At 44.6% G+C, this 25,020-nt stretch overlaps 1 protein-coding gene across 1 annotated transcript in view; it reads left to right on the forward strand.

Moving 5' to 3' along the window:
• RFT1 (RFT1 homolog) overlaps positions 1-24,390 on the forward strand; it is a 39,889-nt gene extending 15,499 nt beyond the window's left edge. The window contains exons 7-13 of the mRNA XM_034998427.1: positions 2,241-2,319; positions 5,789-5,839; positions 7,457-7,587; positions 8,712-8,856; positions 16,962-17,067; positions 22,785-23,034; positions 23,363-24,390. Coding sequence (XP_034854318.1) covers positions 2,241-2,319; positions 5,789-5,839; positions 7,457-7,587; positions 8,712-8,856; positions 16,962-17,067; positions 22,785-23,034; positions 23,363-23,530 — 930 coding nt within the window. The 3' untranslated portion in view covers positions 23,531-24,390. The remainder of the gene's footprint in view (positions 1-2,240; positions 2,320-5,788; positions 5,840-7,456; positions 7,588-8,711; positions 8,857-16,961; positions 17,068-22,784; positions 23,035-23,362) is intronic.
• Positions 24,391-25,020: the final 630 nt, after the last annotated feature.

A 25,020-nucleotide genomic window follows, 5' to 3' on the forward strand; every position in this document is an offset into this window, starting at 1 on the left:
CTCCACCAGTACAGCGAGGCAGTAGAATGGCTTATTGGTCAGAGGATTCTAGAGAAATGCACAGCCATAAAGACCAGCTAAGCAGTATCAACCTAGCTCTTGTGAAATAGGCCTCATTTGACCTCCCAAGTGACAAATCCATTCTAAAGAAAATGGTAGAAGCCCAAAGAATATGCTGCTTCTTTTCTACCACTTAGCAGACACCTCTGAGAAGAAACCCAATCTCTGATCAGACTTCCTGCCTCTGTGTCCTGAGTGAGCATTTTGGAGATAAGCAGTGTGACCGACCATTCCTTCTAAACCGTGGGTCTACTTAAATTGAAGGCATTAGGAGAATGGAATGCTCCCGCATGAGGTCTCAGGTCAGATACATTGTGAAGATTACACGCTGGTAAACAACCTTTTTTTAGAGAGCTCCGTCATGTTCCCAAACCCATTCGCAACCTCTGGCAAGGAGGCTCCACGAAGACCCTCTGGCCAGCTGTAACTGTTCACTTCCTTGGAAGAGAGCACAGGACTGCTGCCCAGGCCCCCCCCAGGGGACCGCCTGGTGTGGGGGCGCAGAGTGTGACAGAGAAGGTGCTGCTGCCCAAGCCTCCCCTGGAGCGAAGGGCGGGATCAGTGCTGGGGATGATGTGGTTCACAGTGCCCCCTAGTGGTGGTAAATGCTCTGGCACCCTTTGTTCTGGGGAAAGGAGATGCCTAATTTTCTTGCACAGCGAGAGGGGAGATTTGCTTCTGGCCTAGAGCTCGCGGTGGCATCTGCTGCAGGTCCAGTGAGTCTCTGAGGGCAGCATGGTTTGGGAGGATTCAGGCCTGACTTTACAGTGTCTGGAAGAAAGGCTCTGAAACCGAGGGGTGAAGAGATTTGAACACTGAATATGACCTTGTTTTCAAGGGATACTCTAGACTTACTCCATCCTAAATGGTAGCCACCAGCCACGTGGGGCTCTAGAGCATTTAGAATCGAGATGGGCTGTACGTGCACCCCAAGCACTGGATTTCAAAGACTTCGTATGAAAAAAATAATATGAAATGCCTCTAATATTTATTTACATGTTGAAATGATCGTGTTTTAGGTTAAATAAATAAAATAATTTTACCTTTTTTTTTTAACTGTTCACTGTGGCTGCTAAAAAATTTTAAATTCTATGTGTAGCCTACATTATATTTCCACTGGACAGCAGTACTCTACACAAATGGGCTTTGGTCCGAGATCAGGGGCCCATGTGACTGGGATAGGTTCTACATCTGCCCTTCGGCCAAATTCCATAGCTGTAACTGATCTTTTGGAGAGGTAGAGTGGGCTTGGCCTTTGTGATTCACCCCTTTCCTCCCAAAGAGCCCCCTGAAATCCTACCTTTCAAAGTCATCATTTTGAGTTAATAAGAATTTTTCAAAATGCAGGTACCCTGAAATTAAGCACCTAACACCTAGACTAAACATTCTGGGATCCCAGGATGCCTCCATGAGAGAGGAGGGGCCTCCAGAGAGGACTGCGGGAGATAGAAAGACAGAAGTCTTGTCCAGCTAGCTGCCTTACTCCTCCATTTTGTGGTCAGCAATCTGGCTTTGAGACCACCTGCCTCTTAACAGGTTGACCTCTGCCCTTCCTAAGTATTTGCTTTCTTCTTACCCTCCTTGTCCTTAGGAAATGGGACAGTTTTGGAAGAGCCATATCAAAAGTTCTGGGTTTGTTTTTTCCTTTCCTCTGTCATACCAGTTCTGAGCGGTTTGACTGACCTTCCTAGGAAGCCTGGCTTCCTTTTGAAATACACAAACAAAGCTCTTATACTGTATGTAAAGGGACCCTGGGTGGCTAAATGCATTAAGATGTGGGGTGTATGGAGCAGAATTTGTTCTGCAGCTTGGGATGCTTCAGACGTTTTTTAAGGCAAGAAATGACTCTGAGTTGTGTGTGTTAGATATGGTCAGCTTACCATCTGGGCAGTGAGGGGACAGTGCAGTTCCTTAGGGGTCTCAGTGAATGACTCTTGGGCAGGCTCCTTACCCCGACGCTCTTTCCACCTAGAGACTTTGTCTTCGTGTCTAGCGATGGAAACCCTTTGCCAGGATTCGTTGGATGCCTTCTGTGTGCTTAGCATTAAATGAAAAATGAGTGGGGACTCTCCAAGTTGGGATTTAGGGACCAAGATGAGTTTGCCTCTTGTGGAGGCTTCTTGTACTCGTAGACTTGCAGTGCCTGGGAGCTTTTGTTTTTGTTTTGTTTTCTCTTCTAGGCTTTTATAAATTGGAAAGAGGCTAAATTGACTTGGAGTTTTTTCAAACAGTCTTTCTTGAAGCAGATTTTGACAGAAGGTAAGTAAAAGGTCACCCTGAGCAGTCAGGACACCACAGTATAAGTGAGGGGATTCCACAGAACTGCGGATTACCTATACCCAGACTTCCTGCTTTCTAGAGCCCCTGTGGGCAGAGGAACCCTAGAAATGGAAGCTTTTAAAATAGGGAGAGAGAAACTAACATTGATTTAGTTTGATAATGAGGGACAGTGCTGTTGTATAACTTCTATGGGGTCCTAAGTAATGAGGAACAACTTACCTTGAATCCAAGTCTAATTCCCAAACCCCATGTTTTATCATTTAAAGAAATGTATTATGAAGTTTTATATCGATTTGAAAAAATTTGGAAAATAGAGAAAATGATCCATAATCTCATTATCCTATTCTAACTTTTTGTACACCTCTTTTTTTGAACATAACTTTTAACAACTGGGTTTTCATCATTTTATTTTGTTAAATAATAAGATTCATCTGTGTGATATTTTGGCCAGACTTCCAATTTCTTAAAGCTTTCCAGTTTAACAGTGACAGAGCTCTCTATACAGAGGGCTGGCATGGAACTGAAAGTACATCTAGTTTTTCTGCGTATGTGTATTGGTTTATTTATGCCCAGCTTTAATTCAAAGAATGAGATTTGAGGTAGCTAGAAGTGGGTAAAGGTAGTGGTTTCTCTCTAAATTTCATATGTCTATACATCCATATATCTATCACTGAACATATTTTTAAATCTTTTCAAAAATTGTCTTTTTTTTTTTTTTTAAGAGAGCGAGGGGGAACGTGGTGTGCATGAGCTGCAGGGCAGGGGCAGAGGGAGGGAAAGAGAGATTCTTAAGCAGGCTCCACCCCAGCACAGAGCCAGATGCAGTGCTCAATCTCATGTCCCTGAGACCATGAGCTGAGCCAAAATGAGGTGTCAGTCATTTAACTGATTGAGCCATCCAGGCACCCCTCAAACATTGCCTTTTATTTTTTTATTTTTATTTTTTTAAGATTTTATTTATTTATTTGACAGAGAGAGAGAGCGCGAGCAGGGGGAGCAGCTGGCAGAGGGAGAGGGAGAAACAGGCTCCCCGCTGAGCAGGGAGCCTGATGCAGGGTCCATCCCAGGACCCTGGGATCATGACCTGAGCCAAAGGCAGATACTTCACCGAGCCACCCAGGCATCCCAAACATTGCCTTTTAATTATAAAAATAGTATAACCTCATTACAAAAATTTTGGAAAATAGAAAAAAGTTCCCTACAATTCTAGCATTCTAATACAACCATCATTATTACCTTATTATTTCCCTTTTCCCCTCTCTGTCTTTATTTTTTGTTAATTATGCTTCCAAAGGGGAGTAACTCCCCTAAGCCTCCCTTGCCCCGTCTGTGAGTTAAGGGATAGGACCAGGAGGGGTCTGAGGGTCTTGAGCCTTGAGCCTTGAGAGTGCTTAGTTCTAGCCTGAGCCTGTAACATTGCCATTACAAAAGTGGAACTTGTTTACAGGACCCCTGGGGGAAGTAAGGGTCACAAGCCTTTGGAGAGCTGAGTGAAGGTGCCTTAATGACATGTTTCTTGGGAGCGGGATGTGCAGTTTACCACTGTTTCCCCACTACCCTGCTGGAACTGGCACATGATTGGTATTCAACAAGTATCTTTTGATAAAGAAAGGTATCTGTAGTGAAATTGTATATTGTGATAGTTCACATTGTTAGAACAGGAAAACCAGTAGAGGGAACTTGGGAAGGGCATTTGCTTTATGCACTTTCTTTTCTTCCCAAAGTTTTAAGAGCAGTTTAAATGAGTTGAGGAATGGATCCAGTCCAAGCAATGGCCCTAAATTGGTTGTTTGGACCACAGTGGCTAGACTGCAGCAAGTGTAAGTGGGCCAGGCCTCAATGTGGTGCCGGTTGCTCGCTCTCTCCATGGCTGGACCACCCTGGCCTGACTGGCAGAGGGCTGTTAAGAACCTCTGAGGGCTTCCATCTCCGTCGTTGTGAAATAAGGAAGTGACTGGACAAGAACCCCCCACCCCCAAATTCTTTTTATCTAAAAATCACAACTCTAAAAAAAGTTGAAATCATTCATTGTAATAGCAAAAATATAGATGCTGTTACCTTCTGCCCCCACATTTCCTGAACACTGTGTGCCAGGTGCTGAGAATACACAGATGAATGAGTTACAGGCCACAGCCTCAAGGAGCTCATTCTCTTACCCAAGACGCAGACTTTTGTGTGGTTAGATCTGAATCAGGACTGTGAGAGCTGTACTTGGAAACATTAGCGTCTCTCAAGTGCCTTTGCATTTCCTGGAGCTCTGCTAGGAAACCAGGGCCAGAGAAATGAGGGAGATGTGGTTCCTGCCCCCAGGGAGCTTACAGAGTGTGGGAAGAGAGGCCGATTGTACCAGAGCACAGGGAGGTCCCTACGGAGAAGCCAGTCTAGGTGGCTAGCATGCTTAGAGCTGAGGCTGGGAGCAGGAGGGGCCCAGCCTGAAGCAGAGCAGCTGGAGGGGCTAAAACCTGATCGGGTAAAGCAAAGGATGACAATATAATGCTGGGAGGTGTAGATGAGGTTGGTGAAGAAAGGCCAAAAAGATAGCCTGGGGTCAACTTATAAAAGGCCTCAAATGCAGAATTAAGGAGCCTGGACTTTTTGCAAACAGCAAAGAGCAATTTAAAGGTGTGGAAGCAGGGGTTGCCTTAAGATTTGTATTGCTGAAGCCAGGACTGTTAGCAGTGAGGATGGATCAGAGCAGTGCAGAGATGCAGATAGGAGTGAGTGCTGTCCTGTGGGCCACGCCTGGGAGGGCCTGCAGAGGCCCCTGCCACAGACGCAGTCTGGGAGAGTGCAGGGAGGCCAGGACCAAATATTGCTTTCCTTTTTGAGCAGGTTGCTAGGAGGTGAAACTTTGCCCTTTAGGGCTGTGGTCACTGCAGAGCTCTGTCTCCATGGTGGGTTGTGTTTTCCACTGACAGATAATGAAATGTATGGAAGGTGGGGGTGGGGCTCTGGGTTGGTGTCTTCACCTTGAAGGCATTAGCCTGTCTTATATTTGAATCATGATCTTGGGCTCCAGAGCCTTTCCAGCCTCCATGGAGCTTTCTCCACCCAGGGAGACAACTTGATGAGTCTGTGCACATGACCATGGACCTCTCATTTCACAGAACTTACATTTAAAATTTGGGACAATCATTTTCATTATTAACATTTTTGTAATCCCCTCCCTTTTTAAGTTATTAGACTGGTTTTATTGATTTTGTTTTGTTTTTAATTTAACTGGTTTGGAGATTTGCTGTCAATAAATCCCCCAGCACTTTCCCAATTGTTACTGTTTTGAGATTATTTGAAATCAACATTAGGACAAGGAAGGTATCTTTAATTGATTATGTAATTTTTCTCCTTTGAGAGTATCTGCCAGCTAGAGAGTTGATAGACGATAAGAAAAAAGGAAACGAGAGAATAATGTGCCCTTGAAATGCTAATTATTTTGCTTCTCTATTTGTAGGCGAGCGATACGTAATGACGTTTTTGAACGTGTTAAATTTTGGCGATCAGGGTAAGATGAAAATTCTGTAGTGAATACCATTAGTAGATACTTTCTAATATTTTTCTCAGCAGTGTGATACATTTAGTGAAAAATACGCCTGATGATTCTAAAAGATGAAGACTGTAATAAAATGATTCCTGAAGATTGAAAATTGCAGGTCTCTGCAAATATCTACAGTGTTCTGACTACGCCCTCTCATGTGACTCGGGTGGCAGGTTCTCTTTTGAGTTCCCCTGGTTTCTGCAGAGCTTTGGTGCCCATTGCAGGGTTGAGAGAAGAGGGAGCTTCGTCATCACAATCACAGATCCGCCCTGTGTTTGTGCAGCTAGATAGGTCTCAGTATTTTCTTCTTATTTATTTATTTAAGATTTTTTAAAATTTATTTATTTGAGAGCACAAGCAGTGGCTGGGCAGAGGGAAAGGGAGGGAGAGAGAGAATCCTCAAGCAGACTCAATCTGAGCACAGGGTTGATCCCAGGACCCTCAGATTATGACCTGAGCAGAAGTCAGATGCTTAACCAACTGAGCCACCCAGGAGCCCCTCTTCATATTTATTTTTAACTGTAATCCTGCAGTAGAGGAAAGAAAACTTTCAAAAATCAACTTGGTATTAATGGGTTTTTTTAAGATTTAGTTATTTATTTGAGAGAGAGAGTGAGGGGAGGGGCAGAGGGAGAGAATCTTCAAGCTAACTACCTGCTGAGCATGGAGCCCGATGTAGGGCTCGATCCCAGGACCCTGAGATCATGACCTGAGCCGAAACTAAGAGTTGGACACTCAACTGACTGAGCCACCCAGGTGCCCGGCATTAATGATTTTTTTTTTTTTTAAGATTTTATTTATTTGACAGAGATAGAGAGAGGGAGAGCACAAGCAGGTGGAGTGGCAGGCAGAGGGAGAGGGAGAAGCAGGCTCCCCGCTGAGGAAGGAGCCCGATGTGGGACTCGATCCCAGGACCCTGGGATCATGACCTGAGCCAAAGGCAGCCGCTTAACCGACTGAGCCACCCAGGCACCCCTGATTTTTTTTTTTTTTAACTAATAACCTTTTTTTTTTTTTTAGCACACTTTTAGGTTCATAGCAAAATTGAGTGAAAAGTACAGAGTTCTCATACATCTCCCTGACCCCACACATTCACAACCTCCCCAATTATCAATATTCTGCACCAAGTTGTACACTTGTTACAACTGGTGAACCTACATTGACTCATCATTATCACCCAAAGTCTATAGTTTACATTAGGTTTCACTCTTGGTATTGTACATTCTATGAGTTTTGACAAATATATAATGTATAATGACACATATCCACCAATATAGTATCATGCAAAATAGTTTCACTGACCTAAAAAGAATTTTTAGAGAATTAATGATTTTTATAAAAAGGTGCTGGTGATGGAAATATTCTGTATTTGACTGTATCAATGTCAGTATCCTAGCTGTGCTCACAAGATGTGACTGTTCAGGAAACTGGGTAACGGAGCTGTTATTTTTTAGAACTACATGTGAGTCTATAATGATCTCAAACAGTTTAAAAAATTAAATCAGAAAAAAATGTTAATGGTGCTGTGAAAATTCAAATAGAAAAAACCAGAAGGATTGTTGTTTCTTCCTTTTTGTCTTCTAGGTGTATACGATGTAGTGAATAATCTTGGCTCTCTTGTGGCCAGGTTAATTTTCCAGCCAATAGAGGAGAGTTTTTATATATTCTTTGCTAAGGTGCTGGAGAGAGGAAAGGATGCCACACTTCAGAAGCAGGTAGTCTTGGTTCTAATGTCACTATCTCTCAAGTGAATTTTCCAGTTGCAGGATAAACAGACTAAAATGTAGAGCAGTCGGTTTCCCTCTGTTTGAAATATCCTTCTAGGTCTTATTCTTCCATCACCTTCTGAATGATGGCAGGACTCTGAGCTCACTTCTTTCACAGCCTTCTCCCTTTGCCCTGGTTGGCCTTTCCCTTCTTACCCTTACTCCTTCTCTGTGACCTCATTCTTGACCCAGAACTCTCTGCAGCCAACCCCAGTGTGGCACAGACCCCCTTTCCATGGTCTAGGCTTAGCTGGAAGATTGAGATTGCCTCCTCCATCCTCAGATTCTCAAGAACCAAAGGTGAGCCGAAGGACGTAGGGGCTGGAGTAAGGCTTGCGTACAGCTTGGGGAGTAAAGGACATGGTCATTTGATTTCACTCACCACACCAGTTGTTTAAGCTTTTTAAAGATTGTGAAGTGCCCAGATGCACTCTGACCGTGAGAATCTACCTACTCTGATTGGCAAATGCAGAAGAGATTTTAATCCAGGCGTATTTGGTTGTAGAAACTTCCCTTTTTCTAAAACCATTGAAAATGTGTGACTTATCGGAGAATTAAAAGGAAGCTAAGTTGGCCTCTTACATGACTTAGAAGATACTTTGCAAAATATAATTTATGCACAATATCTCAAAATGAACTAATCTGGTTCTCGGTTGGTTTAGGAATATTTTCCTAAGCATACTTCGACAGGAACGTCAGGATTTGGAGACGTTTGTCAGGAGAAGCACTCTGACAAAGCTAGCTAGCTAGCAACGTAAAAACTTGCTCTCCATTTTAAGAATAAATATCGGAGAGAAAGTGAGTGTTTCCTAAGCAGCCTTTGAAATAACGGATCCTAAATGAGCTAAAAACCACACCTCCCCTGCACTACCTAAGGAGGCACAGATTGGCTTTTCCCCTTCATTTCCTTCATGCTAATTGACATGAAAACAAACACAGGCTGCAGAAAAACGGGGATGCCTCTCAGCAGTTAAAAGAGTGATCTGTAAGACAGCAGAGAGAGAAGGCCAGATGTGAAGTTTTTCTTTAGCTCATGATTCATCCAACTTCCTTCCCTCTGCCCCCCGCCCCAGGAGGACATTGCCGTGGCCGCTGCGGTTTTGGAGTCGCTGCTCAAGCTGGCCCTGCTGACCGGCCTAACCATCACCATTTTTGGCTTTGCCTATTCTCAGCTGGCTTTGGATATCTATGGAGGGGCCATGCTTAGCTCTGGATCAGGTATGCACAAGAGTTTTGCCAGATTTGTTCTAATTTCCGAACAGAAATAGAAGAGTCTTGTGAAATTCAAGAACTTGTGTGCACACAGGTTGGTATCTGTCAGTGTAGGGAGCACTGTCCATGGCTGGGGCTTCGAGACCGTTGCCCTCGCACGAGGTCAGAAACAGCTCAGTGCCGTCGGGGGGCTTTGGCACCAGGGCAGTCAGTCCCCCAGTCTCACTTGCAGAAGTCATTATTCATCCTTGGCTGTCCTCCCAGGCCTAAAATGTGTTTTGCTGGGCACTTCCCTGTGCACCCTCTGGGGTGAGGGAAGAAGGCAAAGAGCAGGCTCTACTGAGTCTCCGCTTGATACTAAACACATCTGAAGGTAGTAAATGCCACATAAATCTCACAGCCTGATGCATGAGCCTCTGAAGGATAACTCAGAGCCATTTGCAGAGAACAAAATGGATCTCGGCAAGCAGAACGGTATATTTAATCCAGTGACTCTTGGTTTTTGAAGGACAAAAACATCGAGTGTATCTAACTTGGAAACACCTAGTGCCATGCCACTGAACATCTCATAGCACTTGCCAGGCCCTGGGGACTTGACCAGTTTCAAAATGTGCTGGGCCTTAGGCTGGCAGTCCATTTGCAGTCCGTTTCATCTTGGGTTCGGCAAAGATTTTTCAGTTCCTCGGGTCACTAGACAAGAACTCTGAAGACTTCTTTCTGCTGCTCCATCTCAATGTAAAGGGCTTTGTCAAAGGCCATTTTACAAGTTCACTGGCATGTTTTGGGCCCAAACTTTAGGTGTTAGGGGAGGAGGGGTGAAGTTTCTACCCAAGAGCAAAGGTCATTCAGTTTGGAGAAACCCCTGCTGTGAAAACCGTGATGTGGTCGCAGCTGCCTGGGGCTGGTACTGTGAGGCCTGCGTTTCCATCAGGCAGGCGGGGAGGCTCATTAGGAAGCCGTTAGTAAGTCATGTGCAGAGACTGGGCATGCAACCATTTCACAGCAGCACGGCCCCTCTAGAAAGGTGATCGCCAAGGAACAGCCTGTATTGTCACGCAGTCACAGGACGTGGCCGTGAGAAGGCTGTCCCGTTAGCACAGTGTTCACCTGGTGGAGTACTTAGTCATAGAAGGTCTAGAAGCTGCGACTATGTCGGCCTTTGGTGCGAGTGAGAGGCTGGTGCCCGTTTTCAGTGTTGGTAGTAAGAGTTATCAGTTAAAAGGGTCAGTGGTAGTTGATTTCTAAGGTAGTAAATTCTGTTTCTAATGGCTTATTGTCAGACCCATTAATAATTTTAGAATCAACACGACGACGAGCACTGAGTAATGTATAGAATTGTTGAATCACTGTATTATATACCTGAAACTAATATAACCCTGTAAGAAGAATAAATAATTTTAGACTCAAAAAGATATTCTCTTGGTATCATCTTCTGAAAGAGGAGTCTTAAGAATGGTCTGGTTCCTCAGTCTCTGGCAAGAATGTGCTGTCTGGTGAGCCAGGACCACTGTCGTCTCTGTCTGGCCCAGGGCTCCATCAGTGTCAATGTCCCAACAGGGTCTTCTAGCATTTGTCTCCTCATTGTAGCTGCCTTACACTTTGAGCAAACTTCGAGCTCTCTGTAAAGCCCGTAGTGGCTCCTGGTAGTCCGTCCCCCTTGGGCCCCTGCTGCTTTCCTTCCCTCGCCTCCACGCCACCCCGCGTCTCCTTGTCCTGCTCCTGACTCCTTGGACTAGTGCTGTGGATCCGAATACCTTTCCTGTGCCGGAATAGATGAACAGTGCTGCTTTCCCCTCCCTGCTAGTCTTCTTCATTTACTTAAACACTCCAAAAAACTTGGGGCGCCTGCATGGCTCAATCGATTAAGCTTCTGACTCTTGATTTTGGCTCAAGTCATGATCTCAGGGGTGGTGGGATTGAGCCCTGCATGGGGCTCTGCATTCAGCACAGAGTCTGCTTCAGATTCTCTCTCTCCCTCTCCCTCTGTCCTTCCCCTGACTTGTGTGTTCTCTTTTTCTCTAAATAAATAAATAAAATCTAAAAACAACAACAACAACAACACTCCACAAAACTTGACTGTCTCCAGCCTGAATTTAATCAGAAAAGAATGGCAACTTTCTGTGGCTCAACTGAACCACCTGAGTTTTGAAAGTGGAACTTGCAACACTGCTGCCTCAGTTGTCCCAGTTGTGTATCAGTCTTTGTCCTCACCTGGAAAGTAGACTTACCTGTGACCTGAACTGGCCTCTGACCCCCCCATCCCCTGTGCTGCCATCTCCATGTGTGGGACTTGGATGCAGCATCGGTGGGGGCCAACATCCTGGTTAAGATCTACAACATTTCCGGGCGCCTGGGTGGCTCAGTTGGTTAAGCGACTGCCTTCGGCTCAGGTCATGATCCTGGAGTCCCGAGGTCGAGTCCCGCATTGGGCTCCCTGCTCGGCGGGGAGTCTGCTTCTCCCTCTGGCCCTCCCCCCTCTCATTCTCTCTCTCAAATAAATAAATAAAATCTTTAAAAAAAAAAAAAAAAAAGATCTACAACATTTCCATTACCCCAGAAGGTTCTTTCAGGACTCTTTCCAGTCAACTGCCCCCCCTCCACCTCAGAGGCAACCACTGTTCTGATTTCTATCACCATAGATTAGTATTGCTTTTATAATTTTTTTTAAAGATTTTATTTATCCATTTACCTGAGAGAGAGAGAGAGAGAGCGCGCGAGCATGAGCGGGGGAGGGGCAGAGGGAGAAGCCGACTCTGTGCTCAGCACAGAGCCCATCGTGGGGCTCGATCCCATGACCCCAAGATCATGATCTGAGCCAAAACCAAGAGTTAGACGCTTAAGCGACTAAGGTGCCCAGGCACCCCAGATTAGTATTGCTTTTATTTATTTTTTATTTTTTATTGTTATGTTAATCACCATACATTACATCATTAGTTTTTGATGTAGTGTTCCATGATTCATTGTTTGTGCATAACACCCAGTGCTCCATGCAGAACGTGCCCTCTTTAATACCCATCACCAGGCTAACCCATCCTCCCACCCCCCTCCCCTCTAGAACCCCCAGTTTGTTTTTCAGAGTCCATCATCTCTCATGGTTTGTCTCCCCTCCAATTTCCCCCCCTTCATTCTTCCACTCCTGCTATCTTCTTCTTTTTTCTTAACATATAATGTATTATTTGTTTCAGAGGTACAGATCTGTGATTCAACAGTCTTGCACAATTCACAGCACTTACCAGAGCACATACCCTCCCCAGTGTCTATCACCCAGTCACCCCATCCCTCCAACCCCCCACCACTCCAGCAACCCTCAGTTTGTTTCCTGAGATTAAGAATTCCTCTTATCAGTGAGGTCATATGATACATGTCTTTCTCTGATTGACTTATTTCACTCAGCATAACACCCTCCAGTTCCATCCACGTCGTTGGAAATGGCAAGATCTCATTCCTTTTGATGGCTGAATAATATTCCATTGTATATATATACCACATCTTCTTTATCCATTCATCTGTCGATGGACATCTTGGCTCTTTTCCACAGTTTGGCATATTGTGGACATTGCTGCTATAAACATCGGGGTGCACGTACCCCTTCAGATCCCTACATTTGTATCTTTGGGGTAAATACCCAGTAGTGCAATTGCTGGATCATATGGTAGCTCTATCTTCAACTGTTTTCCAGAGTGGTTGCACCAGCTTGCATTCCCACCAGCAGTGTAGGAGGGTTATCCTTTCTCCGCATCCCTGCCAACATCTGTCGTTTCCTGACTTGTTAATTTTAGCCATTTTGACTGGTGTGAGGTGGTATCTCATTGAGGTTTTGATTTGGATTTCCCTGATGCCGAGCGATGTTGAGCACTTTTTCATGTGTCTGTTGGCCATTTGGATGTCTTCTTTGGAAAAATGTCTGTTCATGTCTTCTGCCCATTTCTTGATTGGATTCTTTGTTCTTTGGGTGTTGAGTTTGATGAGTTCTTTATAGATTTTGAATACTAACCCTTTATCTGATATGTCATTTGCAAATATCTTCTCCCATTCTGTCGGTTGTCTTTTGGTTTTGTTGACTGGTTTGTGACTTGATGAAGTCCCTATAGTTCATTTTTGCCCTTGCTTCCCTTGCCTTTGGCAATGTTTCTAGGAAGAAATTGCTGCAGCTGAGGTTGAAGAGGTTGCTGCCTGTGTTCTCCTTTAGGATTTTGATGGACTCCTGTCTCACATTGAGGTCTTTCAACCATTTTGAGTCTGTTTTTGTGTGAGGTGTAAGGAAATGGTCCAGTTTCATTCTTCTGCATGTGGCTGTCCAATTTTCCCAACGCCATTTGTTGAAGAGACTGTCTTTTTCCCATTGGACATTCTTTCCTGCTTTGTCAAAGATTAGTTGACCATAGAGTTGAGGGTCCATTTCTGGGCTCTTACTCTGTTCCATTGATCTATGTGTCTGTTTTTGTGCCAGTACCATACTGTCTTGATGATGACAGCTTTGTAATAGAGCTAGAAGTCCGGAATTGTGATGCCACCAGCTTTGCTTTTCTTTTTCAACATTCCTCTGGCTATTCGGGGTCTTTTCTGGTTCCATACAAATTTTAGGATTATTTGTTCCATTTCTTTGAAAAAAGTGGATGATATTTTGATAGGGATTGCATTGAATGTGTAGATTGCCCTAGGTAGCATTGACATCTTCACAATATTTGTTCTTCCAATCCATGAGCATGGAACGTTTTTCCATTTCTTTGTGTCTTCCTCAATTTCTTTCATGAGTATTTTATAGTTTTCTGAGTACAAATCCTTTGCCTCTTTGGTTAGATTTATTCCTAGGTATCTTATGGTTTTGGGTGCAGTTGTAAATGGGATCGACTCCTTAATTTCTCTTTCTTCTGTCTTGTTGTTGGTGTATAGGAATGCCACTGATTTCTGTGCATTGATTTTATATCCTGCCACCTTACTGAACTCCTGTATGAGTTCTAGCAGTTTTGGGGTGGAGTCTTTTGGGTTTTCCACATAAAGTATCATATCATCTGCAAAGAGTGAGAGTTTGACTTCTTCTATGCCGATTTGGATGCCTTTTATTTCTTTTTGTTGTCTGATTGCTGTGGCTAGGACTTCTAATACTATGTTGAATAGCAGTGGTGATAGTGGACATCCCTGCCATGTTCCTGACCTTAGGGGGAAAGCTCTCAGTTTTTCCCCATTGAGAATGATATTCGCTGTAGGTTTTTCATAGATGGCTTTTATGATATTGAGGTATGTACCCTCTATGCCTATACTCTGAAGAGTTTTGATCAAGAAAGGATGCTGTACTTTGTCAAATGCTTTTTCTGCATCTATTGAGAGGATTATATGATTCTTGTTCTTTCTTTTGTTAATGTATTGTATCACGTTGATTGATTTGTGGATGTTGAACCAACCTTGCAGCCCAGGGATAAATCCCACTTGGTTGTGGTGAATAATCCTTTTAATGTACTGTTGGATCCTATTGGCTAGTATTTTGGTGAGAATTTTTGCATCCATGTTCATCAAGGATGTTGGTCTGTAATTCTCCTTTTTGATGGGGTCTTTGTTTGGTTTGGGGATCAAGGTAATGGTGGTCTCATAAAATGAGTTTGGAAGTTTTCCTTCCATTTCTATTTTTTGGAACAGTTTCAGAAGAATAGGTATTAATTCATCTTTAAATGTTTGGTAGAATTCCCCTGGGAAGCCATCTGGCCCTGGGCTTTTGTTTGTTGGGAGATTTTTGATGACTGCTTCAATTTCCTTAGTGGTTATAGGTCTGTTCAGGTTTTCTGTTTCTTCCTGGTTCAGTTTTGGTAGTTGATACATCTCTAGGAATGCATCCATTTCTTCCAGGTTATCTAATTTGCTGGCATAGAGTTGCTCATAATATGTTCTAATAATTGTTTGTATTTCTTTGATGTTGGTTGTGATCTCTCCTCTTTCATTCATGATTTTGTTGATTTGCGTCATTTCTCTTTTCTTTTCGATAAGTCTGGCCAGGGCTTTATCAATCTTGTTAATTCTTTCAAAGAACAAGCTCCTAGTTTCGTTGATCTGTTCTACTGTTCTTTTGGTTTCTATTTCATTGATTTCTGCTCTGATCTTTATTATTTCTCTTCTCCTGCTGGGTTTAGGCTTTATTTGCTGTTCTTTCTCCAGCTCCTTTAGGTGTAGGGTTAGGTTGTGTACTTGAGAACTTTCTTGTTTCTTGAGAAAGGCTTGTATTGCTATATACTTGCCTCTTAGGACTGCTTTTGCTGCATCCCAAAGATTTTGAACAGTTGTGTTTTCATTTTCATTGGTTTCCATGAATTTTTTTAATTCTTCTTTAATTTCCTGGTTGACCCATTCATTCTTTAGTAGTATGCTCTTTAGCCTCCATGTATTTGAGTTCTTTCCAACTTTCCTCTTGTGATTGAGTTCTAGTTTCAAAGCATTGTGGTCTGAAAATAGGCAGGGAATGATCCCAATCTTTTGGTACCGGTTGAGACCTGATTTATGACCTAGGATGTGATCGATTCTGGAGAATGTTCCATGGGCACTAGAGAAGAATGTGTATTCCGTTGCTTTGGGATGGAATGTTCTGAATATGTCTGTGAAGTCCATTTGGTCTAGTGTGTCATTTAAAATCTTTATTTCCTTGTTGATCTTTTGCTTAGACGATCTGTCCGTTTCAGTGAGGGGGGTGTTAAAGTCCCCCACTATTATTGTATTGTTGTCAATGTGTTTCTTTGCTTTTTAGTATTCCTTTTAAAAGGGACTTCATGGGGCGCCTGGGTGGCTCAGTTGGTTGAGCGACTGCCTTCGGCTCAGGTCATGATCCTGGAGTCCCAGGATCGAGTCCCGCATCGGGCTCCCTGCTCGGTGGGGAGTCTGCTTCTCCCTCTGACCCTCCTCCCTCTCATGCTCTCTGTATCTCATTCTCTCTGTATCAAATAAATAAATAAAATCTTTAAAAATAATAAATAAATAAAAAATAAAAATAAAAGGGACTTCATATCAATGAAATCATACAGCATGGACACTTTGGTGTTTGGCTTCTTTCTCAATATACAGTTTTTGGGATTCATCCATGTTTTTACATGGATCAGTACTTTTTTTCTCTTGGATTGCTTCTCTGAGAAATTTCTTTATATGGATGCCCACAGTTTGTTTATCCTTTCTCTTATTGATGGTCAGTTTGGACTATTATGAGTAAAACTGCTATGGGCATTTTTGTACAAATGCTTATGTGAACATGTACATTTATTTCTGTTGGATGTATATTTAGGAGTGGGATTGCTGGGTCATAGGTTGTTTTATTAGAAGTTGCTTGGCTACCTCTTGGTAATGGCCCTCCTAAAAGAGGAGATCAATTCCATTTTTAAGGCTCCCAGTCTTTTGTTAGCAGATTTTTCCAAAGCTTATTAGTTAGCTATAGGACTGCATCACTATGTTTTAGAAGAAAACATCATGGTTATTCTGATTCTCTCTGCAGATTTGTGGGTGTGTTCTGTCTGTAGTTTCTTGCTGCTCCCAAGTCCTGGGCTTCTCCCCCTGGTCTTGTCCTCAGGACCTCTTCAGCCGAGTTCTTCAGCCGAGTTCTCTTACCATGCAAGGCCACTAGTGCCGTTGAGTGCTCAAACCAGCAGATCTCTTTATGCTGATTTAAAAAGCAAGAAGATTTGCTTCCTGGCCAGATAAGCTTTTAGTTGTTAAGTGAGACATTTGTAGGTTTATTCCTTTTTTTTTTTTAAGATTTTATTTATTTATTTAAGAGAGAGAGGGAGCACTTAAGTGGGGGAGGGAGAGAGACAAACAGATTCCACGCTGAGCAGGGAGCCCAAAGCAGGGCTCAATCCCGAGACCCCAAGATCATGACTTGAGCCAAAACCAAGAGTCGGACACTAAGCTAACTGAGCCACCCAGGTGCCCCTGTAGGTTTATTCTTAACTGCCCTTTCTTTTTTAGCTGTTTATTTTAATCAGTGCCATGGAGTACTGGAAGTCCTTCCAGATAATTAAGGCCATAGGCTCAAGTGTGTGTCTGCCTGTTGACGACACCAGCTGGACTCCTGACCCGGTTCTGGTACATGCAGGCCTCCTGTTTGGGCTCTAGAGTCTCGGTCGGTTGTTTCCTTTTAGGTCCTGTTTTGCTGCGTTCCTACTGTCTCTACGTCCTCCTGCTTGCCGTCAACGGAGTGACCGAGTGTTTCACATTTGCTGCCATGAGCAAAGAGGAGGTCGACAGGTAGGTAACCGTAAAATCCCGCCTTTAATCCCAGCCTTCGGCCAAACTGAAGTAACTTGCCAATCTTCTTTCTTTTCCTGCTGAACGCGCATTCCCAGAAAGCCTTTTAGAGGTAGCACTCCCCCACTACTGTGGCACCGTCCCTGGTACTCCGGTGCTTGTCTTCCCCACATCCTGGGGGCAGCAACCACCCTTTGCCTCCCTTTGGAGGAGGTAGAAACCTGGGCCCTGAAGGGCCTTGTTAGTCTAGGTTTGCAGAGACAGGCCCAAGACAAGCTCCCCTCCTCCACCTCCTTGCCCAGCGCCCCAGTGGGTTACCGTGGAACTTCTTCAAGATGCAGAGTCCTACCCCCGAGACTCTGATTCAGAGGCCCCAGAGAGGCTCAGGGGTCTTTGTCACCTCTCCTGAGAGAAAGGCCCAAGTGCACATACATGTTTTGCCACCATTTTTTCCCATCCGTTGACCCCAGATCAGGACCTCTGCCCTGATACCTCAAACGGTGGTTCCTAACACCGGTTATCAGTCACAATCCCCCATGGAGCCTGTTAGATGTGCAGATTCCTGTCTGCCCTTCCTCCACCACTCTCTCCTAGCACACCTACAGACCGCAGCCCCCAAGCATGTGTGTGTGTTTTTAAAAGCTCCTCAGTGATTCTGACACGAACTAGTTTAGAGCTTCCAACCGACACCCAGGGCGTGTCCCAAATGCCAGAAGAAACATGGCAGTATGCTAAGGCACCGCTACCAGATGAGGTTGAGGAGAAGGATAAAATGGACGGGGGGAAAGGAGAGGAAGAGAAGGCAAAGACAGTAGAGGGGTGGCTGTAGGTAATGGGGTAAGTGGTCCTTGTTATTGCTTTGCTCCCTCACGCCTGGGTCCTTTGGGGGCTTTTGTGTTGTCTCTGAAAGGCCTTGAGTGCCCAGACCAACTGAACTAGCATTTGAGAGGCTTGGGCCAAGGGATCTGTCATCACACAGCCCCAGGAGATTTCTGATGATAGGGCCTTAGGAACCGCTGCTCCAGACCAGCTTATAAGTAAAACTACATGGAGCCCTGTGACGCTGTACATATTCAGGTGGGCGTGACCGAGCAAAGCTTTCACGAAGCAGGAAATACCCCCCGTTATGCGTAAGACACACTGATGGTTTTTAATTCTGTTATATTTCATTTTTCAAACTGCCATGTCATGACCCTCTCAGTTGATTTCCCCACCTACTTTTAGCTCACAGCCCATAATTTTCAAATATTGGTGCAGATAGGGTTTTTACTTCAGATAGTTAAATGTATAGGTGTAAAACTACTTGGAGGCCATCCTCCCTACCCCTTATCTTTTTCATGGATGCAAAGGTTGAATTTAAGTTTGATTTTGAGATAATGTGTTTTTTTTTGAAAGGTGCTTCAAACATGAAATAATTTTTAGATATAATGTAAAACATATTAAAGGAGGCACTGAGCCGTGGTGGAAGGAGCTCTGGACTAGGAATCTATTGAAGGGAATTTTGTTGTAATCATTTCAGCATTAGTGTGGAGGGGGAGAATCAGCATTAAGCCTGCTTAAAAATGTTAAAATGGATCTTACAATCAAATCATGAGGGAACACAGTGACTAGTTGCTTTCTTTCCTTTTACATAGCATTGAACAAAAAGAAACAACTTTTTAAGTTAGTTGTAGTGGGATTTTGATGGTATATAAACATCTGGAAAATTATTTTCATGGTATGAGTAGTCAACATAGAGAAAAGACAGAACCAGAGCGCCTTCTAACGCAGTTCTTATCTGCAGTAACGCACTTCCCCGAAGAGTTAAATGTGACTTTAAGCATGGTCTTCCTACATGTATTAACCATAGCAGCCCAGGTTCCGCCCTGGTCTGAGCACATGGCCCCTGGGCTCATCACAGACTCCAGCAGTTTCTCATCTCTGTGAATTTAACCAGACATAAAACTCTAGTAAGGATTTTTATGGTAGGATTGGGTAGCTTTGTTAAATGTCATGATTGATTTACATTGGACCTTTCAGATTCTGAATTGAAAAAAAATACCGTATTGATAAAATCTTAACTTGATAAAATTGATAAAATTGATAAAATCTACTTAACTTCAGGTCAATCAGTGTTTCTCTAAATAAAAATAGGGCATTTGGTTGGATGTGAAATATTAGAATATCCTTTGGGACGCCTGGGTGGCTCAGTCAGTTAAGCGTCTGCTTTCAGCTTGGGTCATGATCCCAGGGTCCTGGGATCGAGCCCCATATTGGGCTCTCTGCTCAGTGGGGGGCCTTCTTCTCCCTCTCCCTCTGCCTGCCGCTCCCCCTGCTTGTGCTCTCTCTCTCTCTCTCTCTCTGTCAAATAAATAAATAAAATCTTAAAAAAAAATAGAACATCCTTTGAATTCCAAGTTGCTTTTTTGTTAATAACTGCATAATATATATTGAATATGATTGATGGATTTTTCAATCTGCCCTATTGAAGAATTTTTGTTCTGTTTTGTTAAGGATATCTCAGTTTCTTTTGTTCATTTGACAAGTGCTTTTTGAGCCTCTACTCTCTACCAGGCATCATTTTAAGTTCCAGGAATATAGCAGTAAAAAGAGACGGGATCCCTGCTTTCCTAGAGCTGACAGTGGGGGAGGCAGATGGCAAACAAGTAAATAAATAGGGAAATATTGCGCAGTACGGATAACTAAAACAGGGTAATGCCGTGAGAGTGGGGCTCTTTTAGATTGGGAGGCCCCTCTGAGAAGGTGGCATTTAGGCTGAGGCTGGATGACCAAGCAGAGTCTGTCTGGCACAGAGGTCAGTGACGCAAAAGCCTAAGACCGTCTGATTTGTTGGCCCATGAATGTCCACCTTGGAGCTGGACTCCGTAACTGTCGAGTGAAGGATGAGTGCGATCTCCCCACATTGGCGATGAGAGACTGGCGCCATCCCTTCCGTGGCTGCCGAGGCTACACTGATGGCCGTGCCTTGCTGTATTCAACCAGCACCCACTGGGGGGCACTTCAGTTGCTGCCACAGTCAACGTCCTTGACCGGCCATCTTTTGATAAGCCTAATTTTAAGCCCAGTATCTTCTTGGGGCCATGGAAAAACTAAGCATTCATAAATAACTGTTTATGTTAACCAAGCCTTGTAGAATAGTCATTATTGTCACTAATTTTGCATTGATTTTAAAAGTGGCATTTTTTTTTTTTTTTAGTATAATGAGATACACAGAATATATATGGCTTAGGATCTCTTTCTGAGTGGAAATAATTTAGGTCTCAAGATGTTTTGAGCCTGCTATGTTTTCTGGAAATCATTTAACTGAGCTTAAGACCCCTGAAAAAAAAAATACAAAAACTGGTTCAAGGAAACCAGCAATTAGATTTTGAAATCAAACTGTGGGTTAAGTCAGTAAAGTTAGAATTGGGGCAGTTCCTCTTTTGTGTTGCCCACACTCAAATTCGCCCTGGGAAGCAGAAACCTCGTCTACTGGAAGACAGGATGGAAACACAGTGTGGTGCTATGCTTGACATCAAAGTGGGCACCATTGGTGGGCTGGCAAGTTTATGGTGCAATGGTAAGGATTTTGAGGGGTTTGAACAGCAATGAGAAAAGTGTTGACAACACATAAGGTTAGATCAGAAACTATAAACTGGTATTGACACCAACTACATGATTTTTCTCAGTAGCCTGTAGGAATGGATAAGATGAGTTCACCCAAGATGACTTAAGACTTGGAATGAGCAATGGTGTACTTTTAAATAAAGCCAACCATATTTTTTCCCCTAAGGTGGCTAGTGGTTTCATAATGATCATGGACACCACAGATAAAGCATTTAAAATTCTGATCAAAGCCAACTTTAATTTTTTATCCTTACACTTAAAAGGTTATCTGATGGCCACCGGTTTCTCAATCCTAACATTAGTTACTAGCTTACGAGGTAAATTCTTCTCCTTTACCTAATGTTCAGTTTCCATCAGTTTTAACATACACCAGTATAAATACCATTACAGACTACTTTGTATGAAATTCAGTATTCTACAGATCCCATGAAGTTGTGGGATAGAACCAGGAACCTCCATCTTTTATGCAAACTTCAGTGTACTGTGGAGACCAAGGCAATTTTGCTTAGCTTTATTTATTTATTTTCATTTGTAAGAGAACCCTCTTGCAACAGGTTTATTCAATTTAAAAAGTGGTATTTTAATTGCGTCTTTAAATTTCTTTTTTTCCTGAAGTCGATTTGCTTTTAAGGCTCTAGATTTGTGAGTTCTGGAAAGTTCAAGAGCTGCAGAGCCCTATTCTAGTGAAAAACGGTGGACCCCTATCATTATCAGCTCTTCCCAGATGGCCACACCAAAGAAGCCACACTGTTGAATTAGCATGAATTAGCTACTGATTTCATTTGTTATTGATGTTTTACTTGGAGTTGGGTGAGGATGACTTTGAAAGTTTGTGAACCTATAACCTCAATTCCAAGGATTTGAGAGAGTTTCTGGGGGGAAAAACGATCATACATCTCTACTTCTTTTTGGAAAAGAGGTCAGATAACTAACTGGTCTGTGATGGTCCCCACCCTCAGTGGCTGGTTGTGAAGTTGGCTCTTCTGATCATTGGTCAGTAGTTAGTGAAAAGCACACCTCCCCTGTTGGAGGATAGTGTGTGCGTGTGTAGTATTATTATTATCACCCCCTCTGATAAAGTTTATCTCCAAGGCACCTTGGACTTGGTCAGCCCAAGGACCAGTACCTGGGCATTCAGCAGACACATGGCTTTCCTACCACCCCTTGTTTGCAGAACCTGAGTGGCCTCCCTAACCCAGCAGACAGGGCTGGGGGACCTAACCGTTTGGTTCCCTCAACAACTATGTACTTAGAATGCCTGCTGCTCACTAGGCAGAAACCAGATGCTGGAAAATTTTGTTCGTGGCTGTACCACAAGCCTTTTGGTGAGGACTATAGCAGCTATTTTGTCTTTGCTGAGACTCAGTTTCCCTTGCTGAGAACTGAAGTTAACTAAGCTAAGTGGAAGGGCAGCGTAATCCATGCAGTGAGGAATCCAGAGGGCTCTGGGGACGTGGAGAGCAGAGGGAAGGATGTATAAGAGTCTGGGGGACACTGACGTGGTTCAGGGCTTGCTCCCCATGTGCATGTGATTTTGAAGGCTCGTTACTTTAAGTGAAATCCACTGGCCAAGGTTATGGGGCTTCTGCATTTCCCTAAGTTTAGGGACCAGAGTGAGGTCACTCCTTAGGCAAATTACTCAGCCTACCTGTGCCTGGTTTTCCTTGTCTGTAAAACACATCCAGACCTCACAGGGCAAGGGCCATGTGTGTTCACTCATCATTGTATGCCTGTGACCCTGACCATGGCTGTCGCATAGTTTGCATTCACATATAATTATTACCCGTGTCATATTGCTGTGCCTCACATTGAAGACTTGGGCTGAACAGGATTTTTATGTGTTTGGATCACAAAGTGTCACTTAAACTAACCAGTTATGCTTAAAAACCATAATATTTTGAGTTCATTTCCTCACTCTTCTGTTCAGGGGGGAAGGGGGATGGTGACATTCCCATGTCATCCATATGGAGTTCACAGCTAAGAAAACCAGCTGGGTTATGGCAACTCAGAGGTGCTTTCTGTGATTCCATGTTCACGGTCACTTGTTTTGGAGCAGGCTTGTTTGAGACAAGGTATCCACTCCCCTGCTTTGCTTGTCTCCCTCTCCCCAGGTACAATTTCACAATGCTGGCCCTCTCGTCTTCATTCCTGGTGTTATCCTACCTCCTGACTCGATGGTGCGGCAGCGTGGGCTTCATCTTGGCCAACTGCTTTAACATGGGCATTCGCATCACACAGAGCCTTTGCTTCATCCACCGCTACTATGAAAGGAGCCCGCACAGGCCCCTGGCGGGCCTGTACCTATCACCCGCCCTCCTCGGGGCATTCGCCCTCAGTGGTGGGATTACTGGTGTTTCCGAGGTGAGACTCCCCGCAGCCCTCACACCACATGCTTTTGCAGGCTGTCCACTGTCCCTGGCTCTGGGCTTCCCTTCCTGCTCTTCCTGAACCAGCTGGGCAAGTGTCTGCCTCCCCTTCCCCCTTCCGCAAGGCTCGAGGACAGTGTGTGATGATAGGTGTGGCCAAACAGTGTCACCAGTGGGAACAGAGTTAGCCCCTCAGTACGCAGCTGTCACACCTTTTATCTGACTCCAAGCTGGCACAGCATGGCCTCGCTCCCCCTGGCTTGCCCCCGAGGTAGGAGGTACAGGTGGAGGGGCCAGGGCAGTGACGGTGGGTTCTCTCGCAGGTGTTCCTCTGCTGTGAGCAGGGCTGGCCAGCCAGGCTGGCGCACGTCGCCGTGGGGGCCTTCTGTTTGGGAATGACTCTTGGGACAGCGTTCCTCACGGAGACCAAGCTGATCCGTTTTGTGAGGACTCAGTTAGGTGTGTCCAGACTGGCTGACAAAACCTCGTGACCTCAGAGGCATTGGCACCTGTGGCACGTGGACCAGCTGTGGGGCGGGTTTGTGGGCGGATCTCATGAGCTGTGCAGGAGAGCCCTGCTGAGGGGTCTGCAGCGGGGGAGGACCGATGCCGGCAGGCGAGACGTCGGAGAGAACTGCCAGCCCAAACACCATCCCTTTGAAGCTTCAAACAAACAGGAAGGAGGAGTTCCACTTTTAAGGGAAGACCAACAGCTCTTTTAAAATGGATACCTTATTTTTGTCACCATTTTGTTCTCATCAACATTTTTCTTTTTGGTTAATGTGTTCCTTTTGGGCGTGATTGACCTAAGGAGCTCTGTAAGCCAACCAGCTATATCTTGGATGAAATAGTTAACAATGATCTGGCCCAGAAAGAGAGATGTGGCCATATTACATGTCGCAGGAACATGTCACTTACTCTGTAAAAGCAGGAAGGAGACCTGGTGTGCACCGGATGAGACCAGAGGTGGCCCAGGAGTTGTGGCTTCTCCCATGCAAACACTGTGGTTGGGGTTTTTAGAGAGGGAACGACATTTCTCAATGAGAAGTCCAGGAAATGGAAATGCGGAGTCTTGTGGGTCACATTTCCCAGAGTTAGCTGGGGGGAGTCATGCCCCTCATCGTCATTGCTGCATGCCCCGGACCACCTTCCCAGCGCCAGTGCAGGCTGGTGTGAGACCGCTGGCCCAGCCACCTGAACGAGAAGGCTCTGAAGGAAGCAGCGATCCAGTGTGAGCTACCTTGGCCCCCGAAGGGAACGCTGCTCATGTGAAGATTGCACAGATGGCAGCCCACGGTGAAGTGATGTACGATTTCCCTTCAGAATAAAATGGGGTATGTGCTTAAGGCAAGCCCTTCCCACCGACCCGTTGCTTCCAGCGCTGGTCAGTAACCCCGAATGCCAGCTTCAGGACCAGCGTGGCAAGCCTGGGAGTCTGGCTGCTCCAGGTCGAGGCCCAGCTCCCTACACCCAGCAGGCAACGTCACTGGGCATTGTTCTGAGGTGACAAAGCATTTTTCTTCTTTCGATAATACATTAATTCCTTTTGGGTGTGATTGACCTTCAGAGCTACCTGCGCAAACTTGGATGATAACAGTGATCATCTGGCCCTGATGTCCCAAGCTTTCTGTTTACACCCAGAGAGCAGGGCACCTTGCATCAGATGGTGGTTTGCCTAAAATGCACACATGTAAATCCACTGGCCGGGAGCCAGAGCCGAAGGGCCAAGGATCAAGACCCACCAGTGCACTGAGACTAGCACCCAGGCACTTGGGCCTTTTATCTATTCAAAGGGAGAATGCATCCCACTAATTGGAAAAGTAACTAAATGTAAGATATCACTTGTCAGTCAGAGACCCTCCAAAAACATGGCCGTGGTTATGCGCTTATGAGGCACGGTCAGGCTGTCTCAGAAGAACCGATTGTCCCATGGTGGGGAGCCGGGGGGAGGGGGTACGGCACACAGAGGCAGCCTTCCCTC

This window comes from Mirounga leonina, unplaced genomic scaffold (genome assembly GCF_011800145.1).
Source record: "Mirounga leonina isolate KUSES-001 unplaced genomic scaffold, KU_Mleo_1.0 Mir_94, whole genome shotgun sequence".
NCBI lineage: Eukaryota > Metazoa > Chordata > Mammalia > Carnivora > Phocidae > Mirounga > Mirounga leonina.